Genomic DNA, 18,537 nt, shown 5'->3' with positions numbered 1-18,537 from the left:
TGATCCTCTGCCTTATTTCTCAAATTCCACATATCAGTGAGATCATCTGATAATTTTCTTTCTCTGATTGACTTATTTCGCTTAGCATAACACCCTCTGGTTCCATCCACATCGTTGCAGATGGCAAGATATCATTTTTTGATGGCTGCACAATATTCCATTGTATATATGGGTATAAATGTTTTACTGTCGTTGTTGCTACCTGTTACTGAAATGGTCATGGGTAATAAGGTTCCATTAGACAAACAGTTCCCGAAACTATGGCCTGTGGAGCAGCATTCCTGCGAGATGCAACTATAAAAGTGTCCTGTGGACAAAGGGGTTTAGGGGACCCTTGGCACTGTGTCCTGTTCTTGGGAATTCTTAGCTCATATTCCAAGGGTGGAGATAAAGTAGATAAGAGGACATGCAAGATCCTTTTAAGCTCCTCATGGAGCTTATATTAGGGTGGAAGAAGATAGATGATAACAAGGAATCAAATAAACTTGTGAGTACAATTTCAGGCAAGTATTTGCTAAGAAGAAACATAAAACACAGTAAGGGAGCAGACAATGAGGTGGTGGTAAGTGGGGTGCTCTTTTAAATAGGGTGAGACATGGAGATGACATTTAAGCAGAGATCTAAATAAAACAGAGAAATTAGCTCTGTAGGTAGTGGCTAGGAGTTTAGATTTTATTCTGAGTGTGATTAGAAGCTAATGGGAGATTTGGGGGAGACGAGTACATGATCTAAGAAATCCTGTAGCAGTTAACCTATCCAGCTTCATTTAACCCAGTGTCCCCCAAGTTATTTGACCATAAATGCCATTTTGCACAGGACATGTACCTAAAAACATCTTGGAATGTAATCTGGTAAATTCTACACTGGAGCACAAGGCTTCATAGATTTTTAAAAGGACTATAAATTTGCTCTCACTCATCTAGACCTATGGTAAAAAGCCCAGCAAACCACTCGGGCTGAAACAGGCATGCCCAGAGCAAGAAGACCTAGCTCTAGAGGTAAAGAGAAGCAGGGTGTCACCCTAATTAGCAACTCTTTTTGGCTGAGATGATCGATGAGCACAGCCAGGCTGCAGCAGACTCTGGAATCCCATCTCAGGCCAAAGGAAACTTGCCAACATCTGTCTAAAAACTAATCAGTGTTTGCAAACAGTACACCTTGGCTTAAGCATTCTCCAGAGGGGACGTGTACAAAACTTGAGGTCCAGCCAGAGGCTCTGGGAGACAGAGGTCAAATATTTCAGTGCTTACACACAGACAGCCACCAGATTGCTGCTAAAGATCTAGGAAATGGAAGGTGAAGGTGTCTACTCGGGCTCTGATCTCTCTCTTTATTGAGCAGCGCTGATTTAAATTTTCACCTTAAAATGAACTACAGGAAGTTGCTTGATGAATCAGCCCAAGGTAGTAGTTGAGAGCACACATTTTATAGTCACAAGTTAGGGTCCAAATGCTGGCTGTCCCTCTAAACCCATCACTGAATCTCCCTGAGTCTCGATTTGACTTCCAAGTGTGCATAGTAATACCTATCTCACCAGGTTGTCATGACAAATGACAAGATAAATGGTCGCATGTATAAACAGCTTCTAGCATAAGGTATGGCACCAAACGATATATAGTAAGCTCTCAACAAAATGTTAGTTTCCTTCTTGTCCAGTTCAATCTGTATTTGGTTTTACTACTTTATTCCAGCAAGGGTCAGGAAACCCAGGTGGCAGCCTATTTTTATAAATAAAGTTTTACTGGAACACAGCAATGCTCATTCGACCTTTATGCCACGACAATGGCTACTTTCTCTGCAATTGTAGAGTTGAGTCTTTGTGACATAGATCATCTAGCTGCAAAACCTAAAATATTTACTGTCACTTAGAAATAAATTTACAACCCCTGCCAGTGTGCTAAATTTAGATACGTAATTGCCAAGCACCACAACCTAGCAAGGTATATATTATTATACTTATACATATAAAGAGATTGAAGCAGAAATAAAGGCTCATCTAGTAAGTCCCCCTCCAAAAACATAATGCTGAAAGAAACTTCGAAGAATGACAGAAGAGTTATTCATTTATATGGTTTATCCTCGATTTCCCCTGGAACCCCCTCTGCCTTTTATCTCTCTCAGGCTGAATTTCTTGACTTCCCCGCCATATGCTGAATTAAATGTTGTCCAGAAGGGACTCCCCCCCACACACAATTTTCCTTATTTATTTATTTGTTCATATAAGTCCGTTCTTTCAAAAATGAAAGTTGTAATTTCTAGACCCTCTGAAAGACTCACGCCTTGACTGATTTTTTGGAAACAATACTCTTTTTTTTTTGGTTGTACATAGCATGAGGACCAGTTTTCCAGAAAGAAGAGATTTGTTAAGCTCCTCTGTCTGCTACTTCTCACTTTATCTTCCTCTCACTTACTCACTTTCTGTCCAGGCCAGACTCAAAGAGAGTAGGCTGTTTCCAGGGGCTTTAAAGATTTGCCTGAGACATAGATATTATAGCACATTTGGCTCTGTGCCTCCGCTCAAGTTCAAAACTACGTAAAATGGCTATGTGCACTCCAGCTCCCCAGCCCCACCCTCCTAAGGGGCCCCATTTTAGGGATCCAACAATTCTACTTGCATGAGTGATATTGGGTATCCCTCTGATATTTGTTGCATAAATTTTAATTGTTTAAACTGAAAAAATGAATCTTGCTTAAAAAGATAACTTGGTATAGCAGAAAGAGCATAGGATTTAGAATTATAGGACTGAGTTCTTAATTTTAAATCAAATAATTACTGGCTGGGCAAATTATTTCACCTTCCGAAGCTTTCAGCTCTCATTAACAGTAAAATACGAACAGCACTTCCTAACTCCTGAGGTTGCCATCACAATTAAAGGGCATCTGCAGGGGCCCCTGGGTGGCACAGTCAGTTAAGCGTCTGACTCTTGGTTTTGGCTCAGGTTGGGATCTCAGGTTCATGAGATTGAGCCCCACTCGGCACCGAGTCTGCTTGAGATTCTCTCTCCCTCTCCCTCTGACCCTCCTGCTCATGTTCTCTCTGTCTCTTAAATAAATAAACCTTAAAATAAAAAGGGCATCTGTAAAGTTCCAGGCACAGAATACATGTGACACTGTCTGTCTCACTCATGGTTTACATTGGTGGACATTGAGTGCCACCAAACCGAATCCCGTGACATACTTCAAACACAAAATAATCACATAGGTTTGGAAAACACTATAAACTCTCCCCCTCTTGGAGATTTCTGATGAACACAAACCCATTAAAGACCCTGGAAAACCCTGAAGTAAACAAAGCTGTATAATTTGTTTGGTTTAAAACAGCATTTTTCAAACACGTTTAACTAGGAAAACTTTGTTTCCCTTGCATTAATACCTGCCAACATGTTGTAGATTACACTTTACAAAAGGCCCCCTCAATCTCTTCTCCGCCTTTTGGCTAAGGTCAAGTGCAAAATGCCCCCTCACGTTATGCGGCTAATTAAACCCAAGTCAGGGGTTGGAAATCTCTCTATTTTTCAGGCTCATGTGCAGCTTCCCCTACTCTCTCTGGAAGTAAAGGTCTTTCATTGTCAATAGTTACTCTGGACCCTGACCACACTTGGACAACAGTCAAGGATGACCCCAAAGCCGAGGGTAGGAATGGGCTCTCTGACACTTGAGTCAGTCCATCTGAATTAAATCCCTGCTGCCCCTTTCGAGCCCTGTGAGCTGGAGCTGGGTGAGCTTCAGTTTCCTCATCCCTAAACTGAAAAATAAATAAGCAAACAGACAAAGAAATAAATAAATAAAGGTAGCTACTTCATCGGTCTTGGAGAGGATTCAACAAAATAACCCAAGTAAGACAGGTAGTGAAATTCCTGGCACAGGTGTGTTCACTCAGTGTTAGCTACTATTGAAGCATTGAAATGGCCCCATTTGAGAAAGAGAGAGCAGACAATGAAAGTATGTTTCCTTGTGTAGGTATCACACAAATTAATTGCCAGAGCAGTGTTAGTTTTCCCTGAGAGTCCGGTTTCCTGCTTCAAATCTTAGAGGCATTGTTTCATTTCAGGAGTCAACTTCTATCAAAATGCATCAAACTTTACTGCACTTGATTCATACAGGCTTTTATATTGTCAGAGACTCCATCTGGTTCCCTCTGACTCAGGCCTCAAATGGCATTCCATTCATTCGAATATCAGCACATTGGCTTGAAAAGATTGCCAAAGCCATCTAGTCTTGCTATGCCAAATATTTGGCACACATAGCAATAATCCCTCACTTTGGGACCCATGGTGCTAAGCCATCACAGCACTTTTTCCCCGAGTCCAAACGAGGCCATGGTGCCAGGTGGCCGTATCAGCTCACTGAGGTTGATGCGTAAGCGGAAACTCCGTTGCTGTCCCAAACCAGTTCAACCTCTCAGTCAATGTTTCAACCACCTCTACAATATTACTGTCTATTTTTTAGTATGTCCGATGTTTTGGAGTTCCCTAATAAGGGAAGCCACAGAGGAAGAGGAGAGAAAAGCAGAACAGATGCTAACATTTGGGGGGGGGGTATATATAACTCTATCATTCTATTCTCTGTCTCCAACAACCCTGGAAATATCCTGATTTTACAGCTGAAGAAGCCACAATTCAGAAAAGTTACAGAATTTATTTATAGAATTTTATAGAGTTTGATCTCCTGCTCTAAAGGCTATGTTCTTCTCTATCTTATCACAGTGCCTCCTTAAAGATTTTCAGAGTCTTTCAAGGCTACATCTCTGGCATTGGGTAGCTTACAACAGCTTCACAGGGGTCACCATGTCCCAGTGCCCTTTTTAAAAGGTCTCTTATTTAACATTGAGGTATGAGTCAGTCTGTAACCCATCCTTCCTAGACAAATCTCTGATCTCTTCATTTTGGCTGAAGAGCTCAAGAACCTATTTGCAGTAGAGTCAACTAGATTTCCTGGAATTGGATGAAGGCCAGAGGAGGTCATTGTTCCAATAGGAAATGAACTGAAATTTACATTTGAAACAATTTTCCAGAACTTTACAAGAACTATATTGTTGCCACTTGGTCAGACCCTCTTTTTATTTTCCTTTCTGTCTAGGCAAGAAAGAGGAGAGAGAAAGCAAGTGCTCTGCAGAATTTTTATTTCAAAAATTGAAACCAGACCACACCAGGGCAGTTTGTGGTCTGAATGTATCAATGGATCTAGTCATATTTCATCTGAGCTTTTCTTAGGTATACTAAACCACAAATATGAATCTCATTATTGTGTCTGAATGGAAATATTTTATGGATTAAGATTTGTGAGCTTAATTGGGTTGGTAAGGAAACTTCTGTTTGGGGGATGGCAAGAAGGAAGCCACAAAGCACCACCAGCCCTTCAGCCAAACAACTAAAGAAAGAAACATAATCTGGGGAGCAGGGAGCTATCCTTAATATTGGCTACTTGACATGGGTCTAAAATGAAGTCCAAATTTAAGTTCAGCAGAAATATTGCCAAATTAGCAATGGATCACGGGTCCCTAGAACCCAAGAGTCAAGGACTGGGGACACACACTCTTGCTTATTTGACGGGAGAGTTGGTGGGACCTACCCAAGGTCCCACAGAGAGTGGTTGGCAGGACTGTGCCTCAGAGCTCATCTTCTAGCCCTTTGATCTACTGCACTCCCCACTGCACGGTCTCAGGAGAGCCTCAGATCTCTGGGAGCTGAGAAATAAGTAGTGAAAAGTCAAAATTCAAAAGGAGAGAGAGTGACCTAACTCCAACAACAAATGCCGCAGTGACATGGGGAGACTAATAACCCAGGAGGCCTCATTCACATGGAAACCAGAATTTTACACTGAGGACATCACAGTCCTGGTCGAGTTCACCTCCTGCCAACGGTCTAGTTGAGTTTACTGTGATGCTATGGAAGATCTATCTCAAAGCGGACAGTACTGGGCTCTCAAGAACCCTTGAGGTGTTGCCTGGAATCTCATGGGAAGGAGCCCAGCGTGTCTTGGCCATCTTGTAACCCCTGGGCTTAGTGTGGTTTCTGGCACATAGTAGGTACTCACTGAACAGCTGAGTGAATAAAAATGAACTAATGCCGGGAGTGCAGCTATGATGAATTCCTTGATACATCTTGTCTTAGAAGAGATCACTGGAGAACTAATTACCTTAGAGCTATCAGGAAAATAAGAGTATTTGTTCATTCAGTCATTCCATGCATACGAGACCCTGCTATGTGTAAGTTCAAATCAAGAAATATATTCAGCTTTATTTCACGTAAGTATAAACATATTGTGCCTTCACTGTTGTAGACGCTGAGCTTGGTGTTGGGTATTAGATGAATGGCTCAGACGTAGTTCCTGCCTTCATGGAGCTGACATAGTCCATACAATCTAACTCCTTACAGTCCAATATACATACAAGATAGAACGGGCTTATGCTCGAAAAGAGGAAGATGTACATACATAATAAAGTCACTCAAAATCAATTTTAGAATGACACGTGATGGAAATCATATCAAATCAAGAACTTGGAGAATTCAGAGGGAAAAAATTACCCGAGAAAACTTCTAATAATAGATGATTTTTTTAGCTCTGTCTTGAAGGACAAATAGATTTGTCCATTCAGAGATGGCAAAGGGGCTCTCGAGCAGCCTTCGAGGCTTCTGGTACCCTCTCTCATTGACAACTGAGATATGGCAGCATCTCCAAAGATTTTCCCCTTTGAGCCGGGTGTTTGAAAGTTATGGAGATAGAGCTTGGGACTGGTCTTGAACCATAACTTTTTTCCTTGGCCCTCCAGCCCAAAAGGCTGTAGAAGACTGTGGTTCAGGGCACTTAACTTTGGACTCAGATGGACTTGTGTTCAAATCCTGACTCCACTACTTAATAAATATCTGAACTTACATAAGCCACATAATTATTCTCTGCTTCAGTTTCCTCATCTTCAAAATAATAAAGATACTGCCTCATATCATTTTGTGAGGATTTTAAAATTGGAAACGTAAGATGCTTAACTGGCAAAATAAGCACACAGGGAATGGTCATAGATGACATTTTTATTACTTTTATTATCACTGTTGTTATGATTTCAAGCTCTTCTTTATCTTCCAAGGCCTTTTCAATCAATATTTGGTAGTTCTAAGAATTTCCTCCTCCCGGAAGCCCTCTGGGAACTTCCATGCTCAGACTGACACTTTCTTCAATTCCTTCATTCAGACCAGCACTGCTACTGAACCTTGCTATGTATAGTCTAGTTTCTGAGATTTCTGGAAACAGAGAGTAAGTCCTTCCCCTGCCTAGTCTCCCGAGCACACTGCATACTGTGCAGCCCATTGTAAGTAAAGAGAAAGCAACCCTTAAAAGAATCTTAACACTTATAATCTTGCTATCAGCCTGAGAGTCTGCGCCATGTTCCCAATCTGCAGTGACACACACACACACAATAAAAATAAAAGAATATCACAGATATTAAATCCATAGTATATGGACTTAAAATCAAATACATTTGTGGGTGCCTGGGTGGCTCAGTTGGTAGAGCATCCAACTCTTGATTTCAGCTCAGGTCAGGATCTCAGGATTGTGAGATTGAGCCCCGAGTCAGGCTCCCATCTGTTCATCAATGGACGTGGAGCCTGCTTGAGATTCTCTCTCTCCCTCTGCCCCCCTACCCCGCATGCTCTCTCTCTCTCTCTTTCGAAATAAAAAATAATAAAATAATAAACTGCATTTGTGAACTTTTAGGAGGAAATTGTAGGCTTTATGATTAGAACATGCTGAACTTCTTCATTGTTGTATCCTTCATGGTTAACTCAAGGCTTGGCAGATGGTAGGTATTTAATAAATATGTACTGAAAAGATGGATGGGTAGAAGGATGGATGGATGGATGGACGGACAAATGGATGGATGGGTGGGTGGATGGATGGAAAACTGAAGAAACCTTACAGGACCAAGAAACCTGGAAATCTCTTAACACAGAGTCTCTCCAAGATCCTATTGCTGATACGTCTTTCTGGGGACCTTTACAATGACCTCAGACTAAGAATTACCAGAAGCCTTTCATATGCCCTTACTTTTGAAGGGCTCTCAGTAGCCCGGGGGGAGAGAGAAACCTCAATCAAATTCATTGACCAAGAGGGAGGATCTCTGGGTTTTAATATCAACTTCACCACTAATTAGCTACAGACCTTCTCTGATGTTTCAGTTCAGTAATTCCCTTTCAAGGCATGTACTACCTGTCCTGATTCAGATGTGGCTGCTTGGAGCGATGTATTCATACCAGTTCTGAAGTGGGGCTCTGTGGAAATGTATCAGTGCTGATTAGAAATGCCTGCCACGTATACTAGAAGGATGTGTTCTGGTGCCACAGATTTGCCACCCCCCGACTCAGTGGTTTTCTACAGTTGCTTCTAAGCCCTGCTCAACTCTGATTTTCACTCTATCATCTCATGTCTGTCTGTGTCTGTGGAAAGTGCCGAGAAGCTGAGCCAAACGTTTCCCGTCAGGAGCAATGTCTTAAAAGACTACACCACAAGCAGCCTCTTCTGGAGAAATCCCTGGCAGAGCAGCATGGACATCCATCCCAGAAGGAGCACTGCCTCTTGGCCGGGGTACTGACCTCCCAGAAAAGAGCCCCACCCTAGCCTCACAGATTTGCCTTTTCTTGCTACTGAACGAAAACAGATAAACCAGGAGGAAAACCAGGGCTGTAGCCTCAGCCTCCTCACTCCCCTGTGGATTTCAGAGTATCCCTGTCACTTGACAAACTGAAGCACTAACAATGATACACTTCCAAGGAAAAAGCGGCAAGAGGGGGCTCCCCTGCCCTCCCTTACGAATCTCTATCCTTCAGAGACTAGCCTTCCAATAACTGCCTTCTCTAAACCAAGGACACAAACCATCACACAGTAACAACACACACAGGTTACTGAGATCTCTGTCCTGTTAGGCGCTATCCTCAATATTTTCATATATTATCTCATTTAATCTCATTTTCTCCCACTTGCAGTTGAAAGAACTTTATTGTGGGGTTGATACTAATATTACCATTTTACAAACAAGAAAGGTGAGGCTCAGAGAGGGAATGTTACATATCGAAGGTCACAGCTACTAGATGGAACCATATGAAGTTGCCTTCTATCCAACCATTTTTGACCTACAAAAATGGCAATTCCATTGAGGTCAAACTGAGAGCAAGTGGCAGAACCAGGGTTCAATAGTACTTGCCTGATTCTAGAACAGATATTCTCCAACATTGCACAGACTCTCCCTGGATAACTGTCCATTTTAACATTTATCATTCTTCCCTGTAATTATCTGTTGATATGTCTGTTTCCTCTACTGGCCCGTGAATTTAATGAGAACAAGAATGATCCATCACAGGTCTCTGAAACACCTCAGTATCCCCTGGGCTATATTAGCACTCACTCAATTCATCTGTGTTGAATGCAAAAATGAGTAATTTTTCAAATGAATTCATTCTCAGGCCTCTGGGATGGATGATTGCTGGCTCCAGTAGCATCCAAATTGGGCACCAGCTAAGTCACCATGCTACATGAATGGATAAATGCTTTTCAGTGCTGGATTTCAAACACCTAGGGCTTGGTGGTGCTTTGGTTTGGCAGTCAAAGGTTCTCTTAATTCTTTCAAGACAGGTTGTGCTGGCCCCACTAACTGTTAAGGATCAGATGTCCTCGGAAAAAATCCACACTTAAGGTTGTTTCCTGGCCCCTCTCTCTCCCTGACACATTCCAAGAAGGAATTTATGGATGTTGGGAAGGACAAGGGGTGAAGAATTTCTAGAACCTTTAAGAACGCCCATGCGTAATGACTGTGTTCGATAAAATTCTTCTCTTGCCTGTAAGCAAGAGGAAAAATTTGGTGTGAGCTGCCTCATGTGTTGCCAAAATGCGTTGGAAAGAGATTCATCTGCATTTCTAAACAGTAGGAATCTTCCTTGCTGCCCCCAACCTAGGATATTTCATGTGCTTGCCTAAGTCAACAAGATAGATATATTCTGGGAGCCACTAAAAATGAAGTCATAAGTAATTCTGAAATACGATTCTAGCCAGTTGGAAGTTTTATCTTTATCTAAAAATGAAATTGTTTATTCTCCAGCTGTGACTAGGAAAAAATTCAAAGATTGTTGATTCCTTCATCCAGCAATGGTCTTTGTCCTGTGGTGAGGTTCCTAAAAATAACGGATAGTTTATGTCATGCTGCTTCCAAAAGGTTAGCTACCAAACAGCTCTTCTTGGAGATGGGGTGGGGGCAGATCTGATAACCAGACAAGAGGCACCTTAAAGTATAAAATTATTAACTAGAAAGCCCTTGGAAAATGGCTGCCATGATACCAACCATACTCTCCTCACCTGTTAAATGAAGTGTTACCTCAGAGTCATGTTCTGAATACAAATCTATAATGCCAAGATCTGGAAAATGATCCTACACTGGCATCATCTAATGCCGGAGAAGATGAACCAAGAACTAATTTTTATCTTGTAACAGTAATGAAGTCCTAACAGTTTAACACCCTCCCCCACTTAAAAAAAAAAAATAGGCTTCAGGACCATTATTTTAATCTCTTTAAATTTGGAGGGGGGAACCCTAAATATGCCGGGTATTTGGAGACCAGGGACTACAGACAGACGCCTCAACAGAGGACGCTGAGCAATTAGACACCTATCCTTAGAGAGATACAACGTTGCTTCCTGGGCTCAGTGCCAGCTCTTCAAGTTGACCTTGCATGTCCTCCTCCTATTCCTTACCATGGTTCTACCAACTCTGTGTGCTCCCTCCTTTCTGCTCCCCTGCATGTCTTTGACACCCCAGGAGAACTAACCTTCAGTATTCCATCCACATTACCCCCACCTCTGCCTCTAGCAGGGAGCTGCAAAGGGATGCATGTGTCATCTTCTTTATTCTCCTTATCAACCCTGCACTCCAAGTCCCTTGCCTTTTCTCTGCTCCTTTTCTAGTCTTCCACAGGCTTCGAATTCTGCCCACCTACTGCAGTTGTATCCATCCACTTCTCAAAACTGCCACCCATCCATCCTTCAGGTCCATCTCAGAGGGTACCTCTTTCAATGTGTTTTTCCTAAGCCCCCCAGAAGAATGCAGCCTCCCTCCACTTTAAACATGGCATAGACTTAGGTTGACCAGTCTCTGTTGTTATCTGTTATATTGTTGTTATAATCATGATGTATCTCCCTGATTCTCCCATCCCTTCTAGATGCAAAGTTTTCTTTCTGATCCATTCTCTATTTGACCAGTGTCATTATTGCTTCTATATTAATATTAGCCACCATATATAAGCACCTACTGTATGCCAGACGCTGTGCTAGTAGCTTAACATGTATCTCACTTCATTCCATTCTCCTGAAACACCATGAAACAGAGGTAGGTATAGCCATGTAGGGGATCCAGGCAAGTGAGACTCAGGGGGTGAATGAATGGCCACAAGAAGCAGCTACTAAGTGGAAAAGCTGGATTCTAACATAGGTCTGTTTCTGTCCAATGATCAGGCTCTTCCTCTCACACCCAGCTGCTTCATCAACAGAATGGTTTATATTGCTGAAGGGAAGAGACTGAGTCCTCTCAAAAACTCTGGAGAAAAGTAGTGTATGGGTCAACAGAAGGAAAGCCATAAGTTATCTTTGACAAGTTCTACCAGCTTCCAAGATAAGGGTGAAGCAGAGCAGAATAAGATGTTAGGCGTGGCCAGAGTGGTCCCTGGAATAGCTTATCTTTGGTTTGATTTGAGCAGAAGAAACTCATGGAGAACTTGGGGCTCTAAAGTAGAAAGAAAAAGAAAGAAATAAGAAAGAAAGAAAGAAAGAAAGAAAGAAAGAAAGAAAGAAAGAAAGAAGGAAAGAAGGAAGGGAAGGAAGGAAGGAAGGAAGAAAGAAGGAAAGAAAAAGAAAGAAGAAAGAAAAAGAAAAAAGAAAAGGAAGGAAGGAAGGGAAAAAGAAAGGGAGAAAAAGAAAAGAAAGGCAGGAAGGAAAGAGAAAGAAAAAGGAAAGAGAAAGAAAAAGAATGAAAGGGAAAAAGAAAGAGAAAAAGAAAAGGAAGGAAAGAAGGAAGGGAAAAAGAAAGGCAGGAAGGAAGAAAAAGAAAGAAAAAGGAAAGAGAGAGAGAGAAAGAGAAAGAAAGAAAGAAAGAAAAAGGGAAGAAAACGTTTCCCATCCCAAGGGTAGGATGGGGAGCAGGGGGGAAATATGCTGGCCTGGGGCAAGGTGGATGTCCCTTCAGAGTTGAAGAGGACAATAGCCATAAAGGTCATTTCTCACTTGTACCTGGATATGTTTGAACATGTAAGGTCCAAAAACATAACGGAGATTATCCTGCACGCACACATTTGCTTATGTTTCGCTGAGTTACCACATAACAGCATCTTCTTACACTAGTCCCCTGCCATCTGTACCTGAGGTACTCACCTCATTTTCATGAGACAGGACACTTAGCAACATCATACGGACTCTCTTTGACCTCTCTGAGCTTCAGTTTCCTCATCTGTACCATGGATTTAAGATCACTAAGCCGTCCTCTAAACCAATCCTGCTCAACAGAACTTCCTGCAACAGTGGAACTGTTCTTTAGCTGCACTGATATTGTAGTCATTAGCCACATGCCACTGTAAAACACTTGACTGTGAATAGTACAACTGAGGATGGAAATTTTCATTGTTTTCCATTTTAATTTAATTTTCATTTTAACAACCACTTGTGACTAGTGGCTGCCATATTGGACACTGCAGCTCTAGACCAATGAATTCAAAGTTTTCTACCTCTTCTTGAACCTTCTACCTCATGGGGAAATGTTTATGGTATTTTTTTTTCCTCTCCAGATTAATTTTGTTTTGAGAAACTAACAGGAATGGAGGGACCTAAAGAGTCTCACAAAAAAATTTAAAAAAAGCACAGCAGTTCATTTGGACCTAAAAATTGCTTTTGATAAAGATACAAAGCAGAGTCTGCTCTGCACTACTTTTCTGCACCCAGAATATATGCTGAGACAGGATAAAGAGCAAGGCGACATGCAAAGCTTGGAAACAGCCCTTTTGTCCTAAATGTGTAACCCCAGTGATCCATGTTGAGCCAGTACAAAGGCTGTGTCTCTTCCTGCTGTTCTCTTTTACAAACCGTGATACTCAACTAGATCCTTTAATCTTATCATAAAACATAGGCAGATCTGGATCTATATCTACATCCATATCTTCCAAAGCATATTTGTCTGGGAACTCTGAAAGAGAACTCTCTACTTCACTGCAGAACTTTCATCCTTGCTTAAAAAGCAGATCTGTATATGCCAAGGTAGATTTCAAGAGTTGGAAGAAAGAAAATTCTAGAAAAGATATTAATTGAAGGCCATACTTATCATTACAAAAGCTTCCCTTTGATGAGCTCCTTCTGTTAAGGCTGTGCCGTCCCTACGACCCACATTATCTCGTGCACTTTTCACAACAATTTTCTGAGAACCCCTATATCACATTTTAATGATGACGTGACTCTGGTTTAAGATGGTAGATAATATTTTACCCAAGAAAGAGAAAGTTGAACAGTGACTCAAACCCAAGACAGTGTGTCTACAGAAGCCATGTTCTTCAACACTAGTCTACATTCCAGTGCCTTGGACCGTGCTATAAAGGGCTCAAAAAAGCCCTTTCTGTTGGAGAGTTCCAAGTAGAAAAATATTTCTCCTCTTGTGCTGAAATTTGGCTTCTTGTAACCAACCCTCCTCCCCACCCCCAACATAAACACGCATCAGCCCTTGTTCTGTCCTTTGAGGACACAAGGGACTAGCCAGCTCCCGCTTCCCTAGGATTTATACGTGGTCATCCTGTCCCTCTCAACCCTGGCTTTTTCAGCTACAGGATAATCACACAGTCCACACTCATTCCTCCTACAAGATAGTTTCCAGACCTTCTATTGCCTGATCACTTCTTATAAAGATAAGAATCTGCTTGTGCTTTTTAAGGAGTCTCTATAGAATAAGTCGTTAATTCTGAAATTTTAAAAGCCCTACTGTCAGAACATGACCCTTCATGTTTAACCTAAATTATCATAAACTACAATCCAAAATAATTATCCTTAGGTCTATCCTCAAGGGAGACATTAACCAGCCAGTTGTCTGCATGAGAATACTTTACATTTTTAAAGGTTATTATTTCCTCCCTTTTTCCTTTCTGGCATTTCCAGTTCTAGAAAACTTATCTTCATAAGGTTTACCTCCTCCCCCATCAGTAATTTCTACAGTGCCTCTTTCATCTAGATCCAGGTTGCTACAGGGTTTAAGACAGGATTCAATGCGGAGGTCAAGCTCAAGCTTAAGCAAAGGGAAGCTATTGGCCTGGGCTCATGGCTACGTTTTGTTGTTAGGAGTGCAACAAAATAGCAGCTACTTTTTAATGTGTGCCTACTATGGGCCTGTCACTGTGCTGGGTGCTTTCTATAATGATTTCTAATCCACGATTCCCTTTGGAAAGACTTCGACTCACATTTTACAAATAAGGTCACGGTTAGAGAAGATAAGTCACTTGTCAAAGTCACAGAGCCGGTGAGTGGCATTGAACCCAGGTATGTCTAATTCTAAAGCTTGGGCACTTTCCTCCACACAGAAGATGTAATGGGTCTTTTCCAAAGTACAAAAAATATCCACCTGCCCTCAGACCACCATGAGCCAATGGGAAATACACAACCCTCAAGAATCACATGTCCTTCCACCAAACAATGCAGCATTTGGCTGTGCCAGTGTAAGTCTCTTACATAGGGCAATGCAAAACCCTCACTCAACCCATACTCTGGTCATTATTACCCTAGACTCATTGCCTCAGCATCTCAACCAGCAGCTCTAATGGCCTTTTAGATGGAAATTTAAGTCATTTAGCAACACACAAAAAAGTGTTGGATAAAAGTCCAAAAGCATTTCAAGCTTGGCCCATGGCCCTTGCTCATAAAAAAAAAAAAAAAAGAAAGAAAAGAGAAAGCTAAGAATTGATGGAAAGAGGGTAGAAGGAAGGACTTTGTGGAAGGCAAAGAGAGTTAAAGTGATTGCAATAGAGTGTGCAATTAATGAATATTTGTCCAGTAAACAAATAAGATGGGCTATGCTGGTTTAAAAGAAAAGAACTTACCAAGTTTCTCTTCTTCATAATCATTTTTATTCAATGCGCTGGCCTACATTGCAGATTCACACATTCTTATTTAGGAAACTAATTTGAATAAAAAAGCATACTCAAAAGAAGTGTTTGTTTCCCTTTTTTGTTGTTGCTGTTGTTTTGGGGTTTTGTTTGTTTTTCCCTAACCAGGGAGTAGACGCCCTATGTAGCTGTTACATGGATAGTTGGTAAAATATCAAGTATGAATATAATTAGGATGTGATGGGGATGTGTGGATAGGAAGTTCTTGATTAAATACATAGCCAGTGCTTTCTAGGTCCCCAGACCCGTGCTCAGTCCTACAGAAATGTTTCTCAGTTCAGTGTTCCCTGCCATAATCCCTCTCCAGATTTCGCAAAGACTTTCTGTTCTCATGCAGGAGGCAATCACGTGGGATCATGTTGATGCATTTGATCGTTGGGCTAAAATCTTTCTGGAAAAAAAAAAAAGTTAGAGAACCTCTATAGGATAAGTATTCCAAATACTGAATCTAATTGACATACGTAGCTAACTCTGAAGGAGAAAGTATAAGAATAGCATGGGCATAGGAAAACGCCAATTTGCAAAGTGACTGATTAAAAACCAAATACCTCTCAACTATTTTCTTGAACTATATTCTGGTGTATTTTCTAACTAAAGAGTGGTATGAATGACTTCATTCCCTGTATATACCATTCCCACATGCATCCAGAGCATATTAGGTCAATATTATAATCATCTAAGATTTAGCCCTGTCTTCTTATCTACTCAAAAATTTCTCAACCACCTTCGACAACAGCCCTTGCCTCTGTTGCCTTGATTGTCCATACTGATAGTCATAAGAGAGATGACTAAGACAATTTAGCCAAGTAAGAACTGCCTCACAATAGCATAATCTCCTCCATATACTGTTGGTATCTAATCCTTTCACTCTTTAAGGCTCAGCTTGAAATCTGTCTTTTCCAACTACCACTCTTTGACAATTCTTTTCATTTTTTTTCAAATTCCATACCACAAAATCAGTAATTTGCATTCCTTCCTGCTTTGTTCCTTAAGTATTGAATGTGTGATTCCATTTTATTTATAATTCTATTGTTAAGGCCTCCGAGGGTAGGCACTTAGTCTTATGTTTATTTCTATCTCCACAGAACTCTGATTATTGTGGAAAACTCAGTGTATTAGTCTGTTCAGGCTATTATAGAAACATATCACAGACTGTTATTTTAGCTTAAACAACAGAAACTTATTTTCTTACATGTTCTACAGGATAGAATTCCACCACCCAAGGTGCTGGAAAATTCAGTTCTTGTGAGGCCTCTCTTCTTAGCTTGCAGATGGCTGCCTTCTCACTGTGTCCTCACATGACCTCTCCTCTGTGCAGGAGCAGAGGGAGAGGGAGAGGGAGAGTTCTGTCTCATGGTGATCCTCTTCTTCTAAGGACACTAGCACAAAGAGATTCGGGACCCACTCTTATGACCTCATTTAAACTTAATTACCTCTCTAAAGGCCCTATCACCAAATACAGTCCCATGGGAGGTTAGGGCTTCAATATATGAATTTGGGGGGAAGAGAGGACAGGATTGAGTCCATAACACTCAGTGAGAATAGTGTAAGTACTTGTAGATTGGAGAAGACCTCAGAGGCTCGTGGACATTCTCCTGCCCTCGATCATAGTTTGGACAACTGGTTTAGAAACATTCTGTCAGATTCTCCAAAAAACTTGACTTTTTAAGGTTTTAGAAATAAGGAGAAGAGAAACTGGGACTCAAAGAGGTAGAGTATTGTTCCAATGGCCACACAACAATTAAGAAGCTGGGCTGGAATTAAAGCTCGCCGTGCCTTCTAGCACGTTCATCATTTGAACCTCTGTCTCCCAGAGTGGAGGGAAACCAGCAGATGCTGCTAAATATGGACTGGAGGACCAATAATAAGAGGCAGGAGTTACTGAACACATCTACTGCGACTATGGCCTCATAGCATTACAATGACTCACTCAGTGGGCTTGAGTAAATATTGAAGGGATTCGTAAATCTATGAAAGATTTCTACTTATGTTTTTACTTATATCATTATTTTAACTCCAACATTAGCCATTCACTATACAGAAAGAGAAATAGGACAAAGAAGGGTTACATGACTTACCCAAAGGCACAGAGTTAGAGCTGAGATCCAAATCCAGGTCTGGTCTATACTATTCCAAAGTTTTGCCCTTTTCTGTATTCCCTGCCGTCTCCCTGTATTTCCGGAAGTTGGAAAAGTGAGTGAAATCATTCCTTCAAGATGGCAATATTCTTTTAGAGACTAGTTGGTATCAACACTACAGTGAATACTGAAGGAGTATCAGAAGAGCTTCAAACGCAGGAGATAGAACATCAAAATTCACTTGGAATGATGATACTCAGTAGAGTCGATTAGCAGTGGATACTAACAAGCTTGCTTTCCCTCCTTTCCTCGCAGAAGAGAATTCCTTCGGGAAGATCAGGAACACACGGATCTGGATTCTCCTCTGTGCTTTCACACCCTCACTTCTGCCTGAGACTGAGACACCCTAGGAGTGAGTGCACAGAAACGCCCCAGCCAAACCCACCTCCGCCATGGGGGCCGTGACCCGGCTGTTGGCGGGCATCCTCCTAGCCTCGCTCACCCTCACTACCGAAGGTGGGGTCCTCAAGAAAGTCATCCGGCACAAGCGACAGAGCGGGGTCAATGTCACTCTGCCGGAGGACCAGCAGCCGGTGGTGTTTAACCACGTCTACAACATCAAGCTGCCTGTTGGGTCCCAGTGCTCCGTGGATCTGGAATCAGCCAGTGGGGAGAAGGACCTGGCCCCGCCATCAGAGCCCAGCGAGAGCTTCCAGGAGCGCACGGGCGACGGGGAAAACCAGATCATCTTCACACACCGCATCAACATCCCTCGCCGGGCCTGCGGTTGCGCCGCGGCTCCTGATGTCAAGGAGCTTCTGAGCAGACTGGAGGATCTGGAGAATCTGGTGTCTTCCCTGCGGGAGCAGTGCACCACAGGAGCTAGCTGTTGTCTCCAGCCCGCGGAAGGTACGCCCAGCCCCTCGCTGTCCAGATACGAGAAATGATGAGCACGGCCAGATCCGCCACTTTGTTTCCAAAACAGGTTCCCCGGGGAGCTGGCCTCACGAAGTGTTCACTGAGAAGAGATTTTATGGTCAAATAAATGTGCAGAATGTAAACCATCTCTGTTCTGCTCTTGGAGAGTCTTGGTGACAAATGTTTCTCAGAGGAGTTTCTAGACCTCTGAGAAGCCTTGCTTGGAAAAACCTTGTTTCACCTTAATGACCAGTTTCTGACATTTATTTGACTGTGAGATCTACACAGTCTCTACCCCAAAACCTATGAACCGTATCATGAAATTCCTGACCCAAGATCACTCTCTGAAAGGTGCTAATATGGCCTCATCACAT

At 42.0% G+C, this 18,537-nt stretch overlaps 1 protein-coding gene across 11 annotated transcripts in view; it reads left to right on the top strand.

Annotated features, from left to right (window-relative positions):
• TNC (tenascin C) overlaps positions 1–18,537 on the top strand; it is a 91,299-nt gene that overhangs the window by 9,399 nt on the left and 63,363 nt on the right. For all 11 annotated transcript variants that reach the window (XM_081803457.1, XM_081803463.1, XM_081803458.1 and 8 more), the window contains exon 2: positions 17,561–18,154. In XM_081803457.1, the coding sequence (XP_081659583.1) occupies positions 17,698–18,154 (457 nt within the window). In that variant the 5' untranslated portion in view covers positions 17,561–17,697. The remainder of the gene's footprint in view (positions 1–17,560; positions 18,155–18,537) is intronic.

This window comes from Leptonychotes weddellii, chromosome 14 (assembly GCF_054177405.1).
Source record: "Leptonychotes weddellii isolate Sample4059 chromosome 14, ASM5417740v2, whole genome shotgun sequence".
In the NCBI taxonomy this organism is placed as follows: Eukaryota; Metazoa; Chordata; class Mammalia; order Carnivora; family Phocidae; genus Leptonychotes; species Leptonychotes weddellii.
This window is presented reverse-complemented; position numbering and strand designations above follow the sequence as displayed.